The 5607-nt window shown below is 57.1% G+C and overlaps 1 protein-coding gene across 1 annotated transcript; it reads left to right on the top strand.

The window, feature by feature from the left end:
- The first annotated feature begins 4873 nt into the window (after positions 1-4873).
- On the top strand, positions 4874-5590 carry LOC116851975. The gene is made up of 2 exons (XM_032831904.1): positions 4874-5087; positions 5159-5590. Exons 1-2 carry the CDS (start codon positions 4935-4937, stop codon positions 5456-5458), a joined length of 453 nt encoding a protein of 150 aa, XP_032687795.1. The 5' UTR covers positions 4874-4934; the 3' UTR covers positions 5459-5590.
- The last annotated feature ends 17 nt before the right edge of the window (positions 5591-5607 follow it).

Raw genomic sequence — 5607 nt, 5'->3', positions numbered from 1 at the left:
CGTGTTTACGTGTCGCGGTTCGCTGTCGTTCGCCGGCGGATGATTTTTCATCTCACGTTCGCGTGTGCTATTGTTAGACACCGCGGCGTGTTGTCGGTTGCCGATACGATCCTCGTGCCGCGTAAGCCTTCACGCTCTCGTGAATATAACGTCGCGTAAGAAATTCGTCCCGTGTTCGTGTGTGTTACTGTGCGTGCTGTAAAGTGAATAGAGAAGCGAGTTAAGGAATTCGTCCCGTGTTCGCGCGTGTTATTGTGCGTAATGTCAGACGAATAGAGTAACAAGTTGAGACTTGCGCCTCGTGTGTACACTCGCGGGTGAGCGAAGGCAGGGAGAGCGTGAGGTTAGAGTCAGCGGGCGACGTACGTGAGTTCGTCGCGCTTTGAAACCAATATTTAGATCGCGGATTGCTCAGTTCCTCGTGCACGGCCGTTGGTTGCCGTGTTGACAGGAGACTTCGGTTCCTCTGCGAGTGCGTTCAGCCGTCAGCAGGGCTGTTAGGATAGGTCATTAGGAGTGAGTGTGTATCTCTGCGTGCGATCTTAGATTCGAGTGTTTCGCCTCAGAGGCTCGGCGGTCGACTTATCGGCAGAATAGTAGAACCACCATAGCGACGGTTAAGGAAAAGAGAATGCCAGGAGACGGTGATTTAGATGGGTGGGTGGCTTCGTTAGGCTTAGAACAAGTGCGAAGTGAACTCGTCGTGCGGAATTTGAGTACGGACGGCATTTTGCCCACCCTGCGGCAGCGTTTGCGCCGCTATGAGACGGGTCTCGCGGATCAGGGGTCTCCTACACCCGGTCCCCTGTCAACGGCTGCCGACTTTTTCGCGCAAACCGGCGTCCCTCACGTCTTAGGCGGAAGGCCTGGGGCCGCGGAGGGGGGCGCGGTCGGTCGAGACGAGACTCGCGACAACGTGCTTCCGCGATCGGCGCGATTGGTGAGAGCCGCGGGCGGCCGTCCGGCAGGGGCGGAGGCCGCAATTACGGAAAGTTTGTACAACTTGTTACGAAAATGGGAGTTAAAATTTTCTGGGGACCGCCTCAATGATGACGTCGAGGACTTTTTAAGAGAGATCGCGATAAATCGTACGATCGTTCCCGTATTCGACCACGAGTTATTACAATGCTTGCCGCTATTCCTCGCGGGTACCGCGCTCTTGTGGTACATGGATCGACGCGCGCGGTGGACCACATGGCGAGAATTCGAGGTAGCTTTTCGGAATCGGTTCGCGGCGCCCGGATATCAGGCCGCCTTGCGTCGCGAAGTAGAGCGTCGTACGCAAGGGGAGAGCGAGAGGGCTGCCGATTATATAACGCATCTTAGGGCGATGCTTGACCGTCTAGACCCACCGTGGTCCCACGATCAACAACTAGAGTTGACGCGTCGGAATTTGTTGCCGCGAGTGAGAGCGCTCATCCGTCGGGATGACTATTTCGATTATGACTCGTTGGAGAAGGCCGCGATACGCGCGGAGGCGGAGGTCCAGGCCGATCGGGACTACCGGCCCCCGCCTCCCTCGGAACGCACCCTTATTCCGCGGCTTGCATACCACCCTCTGCGGGGGACTACCCGCGTTCATGCGGCGGTCGAGGTAACTTCCGGGGCGGGGGGCGCGGATAGGATGACGACGTCGGGTGGCCGGGCTGCCGCCTCGAGGAGAGGCATCCGACGCGACGCGTCGCGAGGGTCGGCGTTGGGAGCCGCGGCGGCCCCGGGTCAGGCCGGGAGCAGACCTAACACGTCGAGTGACGGTGAGCCGGTGCGTGGAGTCGCGGGGAGGGCGCGCTGTTGGATATGCTCGGAAGCGGGGCACCTCGCTAGGAGTTGTCCATAGCCGCCGAAACTCCACTGCTATCGGTGTGGGAAGCTAGGCGTTTCGGTGCGGGACTGTCCAGAATGCTCGGGAAACAAGGCCGGGAGTCGTTGAAGCGGGAGGTCGCGACCCCGGGGAGCGAGGGGACAGCCCGCGGGTTAAGAGATCAGGAGGGGCAAGTAGGGGAGGCCTACACGCTCTTCGCAAGAACGGAGCCCTCCAGCTTACCCTACGTTAGGATCGCGATCGGAAGACACTTTTTGTTGTCGTTGGTGGACTCCGGGTCGGGACGAACGATATTAGGAACCGAGGGAAGACGAATCGTAGAGTGTCTGGGGCCGCCCCCTCTGGGGCCCACATTAAACCGGAGGAGAGCTAGCGCGTTTAGACGAAGCAGTCGACGTGTCAATTCGGTTACAGGGCACTGAGCATCGTTTTCAGGCGTGCCTGTGGTCGCGGTTGCCGGTTCCGTGTATCCTCGGGATAGACTTTTTGCGACGATTTGAGTTCGTGGTAGATTTCTCGACAGGGATGTGGCACTTGGCTGCCGAGCCGAGAGCGAGGTACTGATTCGTGAGACATACCGATACGAGCGATTACGCGTGTAGCGGCCTGTTTGAGCTCACTTTGCACCAATCGGAGCAGTTGGAGACTTTTCTAAAAAATAGGTTGCCGACCAAGTCGCTTAACTTGGGAATCACTGGATTAGCAGAACATCACATCGATGTAGGGCAGCACGCGCCGATACGCCAGCGTTGCTATTTGGTCTCTCCAAAAGTGCAGGAAGCCATTAGGGAGGAGGTCGATAAGATGTTAGAGGCCGGGGTAATCGAACCCTCGAGTAGTGAATGGTCGAACCCCATCGTGATGATCAAAAAGCTTAGCGGAAAGTATCGGTTCTGCTTAGATTTTCGGAAAGTAAATGAGATCTCGAAAAAGGATGCATATCCGCTCCCGAATGTGACAGGCATCCTTGATAAGTTGAGGGCTGCGAAATATATTTCGACTCTGGATCTAAGCCAGGCTTATTTCCAAATTCCGCTCGCTAAGGATAGTAGGGAGATCACAGCGTTTCGGGTGCCGGGTAAAGGATTGTACCACTTTACTAGGATGTCTTTACGGATTGACCGGCGCGCCGGCTACCTTCCAGCGCCTCTTAGATAAATTAATAGGGCCAGAGATGGAACCTCACGCCTTCGCATATCTGGACGATATCGTCATCGTTACGTCTACTTTTGAGGAACACTTGATCTGGTTAGAGCGTGTGTTAGGAAGGGTTACAGAGGCCGGATTAGTCATCAATCCGGAGAAGTGCGAGTTCTGTCGATCGCAAGTTAGGTATTTGGGCTTTTTAGTTAGTCAGGAAGGACTCCGGGTAGATTCGGAAAAGGCTCAGCCTATTCACGACTACCCCGCCCCGAGGAATCTGAAACAACTTCGGCGATTCCTCGGGATGTCTTCGTGGTACCGTCGCTTTATTCCTCAATTTGCGACCGTGAGTGAGCCTCTAACCCGGTTACTTCGTAAGAACAAACGGTGGGAGTGGACGACGGAGCAGGGGGAGGCGTTTCGGCAGATCCGCGCTCATCTGGCTGCCGCTCCTACGCTCTCGTGTCCTGATTTTAGCCAGCCGTTTAGCCTGCAGACGGACGCGAGTTCGGTGGGCTTGGGTGCCGTGCTCACTCAGGCGATTGAAGGGGTGGAGAATATTATCGCGTTTGCAAGCAGGGCTCTGACTGATCCTGAGAAAAAATACTCTGTGACGGAACAGGAGTGTCTGGCTGTCGTATGGGCCATCCGAAAGTTTCGACCATACCTGGAAGGATATCATTTTACGGTCGTGACAGATCATGGTAGTCTCCGCTGGCTTCACAACTTGCATAACCCCACGGGCCGATTAGCTCGCTGGGCTCTCGAGTTATTGGAATACGACTACGAGATCGTTCATAGGAAGGGGGCGCTTCATCATGTCCCCGACGCTCTCTCCCGCATGTATGAGACCGAGGGAAGGGAGGTAGTGGCAGTGGCCATGGAGTAAGATCCTCCGCCTGACATTGCGGATCGTTGGTATCGTAGACGCTTCGCGGACGTGTGCCGAAGGCCGAAGCATTTCCCTGACTGGAGAATCGTAGATGATCGACTATATTTTCGGCGACCGAGGTCGGTGGTAGAGGGAGTCGTTAGCGATCTAAATCGGTGGAAGTTGGTGCTGCCGAAAGAGCTGCGGGGAGAGGCCCTCTGCGAGTCGCACGACGAGCCCAAGGCGGGTCACTTAGGAGTGGAGAAGACCTACCATAGAATCGCGGTAGCCTACTACTGGCCGGGAATGTATAGAGACGTCGCTGCGTACGTCTGGCGTTGCGACTCGTGCCAGCGTACAAAAGTAGAACAGGTGGCTGCCGCCGGTCTAATGGGGCCGCGTGTGATCGAGCAACCTGGACGACCATAGCTGCCGATATAGTAGGACCGCTGCCGCGTAGTAGGGCGGGATTTGTATACCTCCTAGTCATCCCGGATCTATTCACCAAGTGGATAGAATGTCGCCCGCTGCGCGTAGCGACGGGGCTGAAGATACGAGAGGCGCTCGAGGATCTCGTGATATCCTGATGGGGCACGCCGCAGTACTTGCTCACGGATAATGGGACGGAGTCCCATCGTGAATCGAACCATAAAAGAATTCGCAGGGGAGTGCGGGATCGAACTGCTTAACACGCCGCCTTACCATCCACAGGGGAACCCGGTAGAGCGAGTAAACCGCGTAATCAAAACGATGATCGTCGCGTATCTCAAAGGAGATCATCGAGAGTGGGACCTTTACGTGAACGACCTCAGATTCGCCTATAATTCGGTTCATCACACGTCTCTCGGTGCATCGCCCGCCTTCTTGAATTTTGGTCGTGAGTGGAGGAGTGATTTTGGAGGCTCCGCAAACGTTGAGACGGCGGAGTGAAGCGACCTTAGAGATTGCCGCGCGCGAACCAGGAGAGTGGACGGCACGGATGCGCCGTCTCGACGCGGTGCATGCATTCGCGAACATCTAGATACCGCCTATCAGGAGCAGGCGTCACGATATAACTTGCGTCACCGACCGCGAAGATTCGGCGTGGGAGACTTGGTGATGCGAAGACAGCATGTGTTGTCTTCCGCCGCGCAAGGGATCGCCGCAAAGCTCTCGCCAAAGTTCGCGGGACCCTTCCGCATTGAAAAGGTGCTCTACGCGACCCTGTACGAGCTCCTATCCGAGAGGGGGGCTCCGGAAGAGCGAGTGCACGTTAGTCAATTGAAACCCTATCAACCTTCCGCTTCCCCTTAACTCACAGGCTGCCGAAAATGGACCCGCAGGACCCGTGGGAGCGCGTCTTTAGACGCTATTACAACGACTTCTGCGTCATCGGGGAGCGGGAATTGAATTTCTGGGACGACGTGGCGGAGGCCCTGCGAAGCACGCCGATGAGGGTCGAGCGTCCACACCAGGCGGTGGTGAGGGACTTCCCCGCGACCACCAACCGTCAACGCAGACGGTCCCAGGCTGCCGACCGGCCCCTACGCGGACCACGGCGGACCAGACCGAGATCAAAGGCCTGGCGAAGGGAGGGGCGCCCAAGTACAGCCGGGGCACCGAGACCGACCTCGCCGAGCTGAATCGATCCCGCTCGCGGAGCCGACCACGGACAGGAGTCCCAGAACGACCACGCCGTCCCAGTAGATCCCCGGGAGCGGCGTCGGAGGGCACCAGCCAGAGCGGGCCGACCAGAAATGCGGACCGGTGTTGGAATTGCCGGTCCCGGGGA

Source organism: Odontomachus brunneus, unplaced genomic scaffold (assembly GCF_010583005.1).
Source record: "Odontomachus brunneus isolate Ranch 3 - 2012 unplaced genomic scaffold, Obru_v1 Obru_scaffold_198, whole genome shotgun sequence".
Classification (NCBI taxonomy): domain Eukaryota; kingdom Metazoa; phylum Arthropoda; class Insecta; order Hymenoptera; family Formicidae; genus Odontomachus; species Odontomachus brunneus.
Note: the sequence above shows the minus strand (reverse complement) of the source record. Positions and strands in the feature narration are given on the sequence as shown.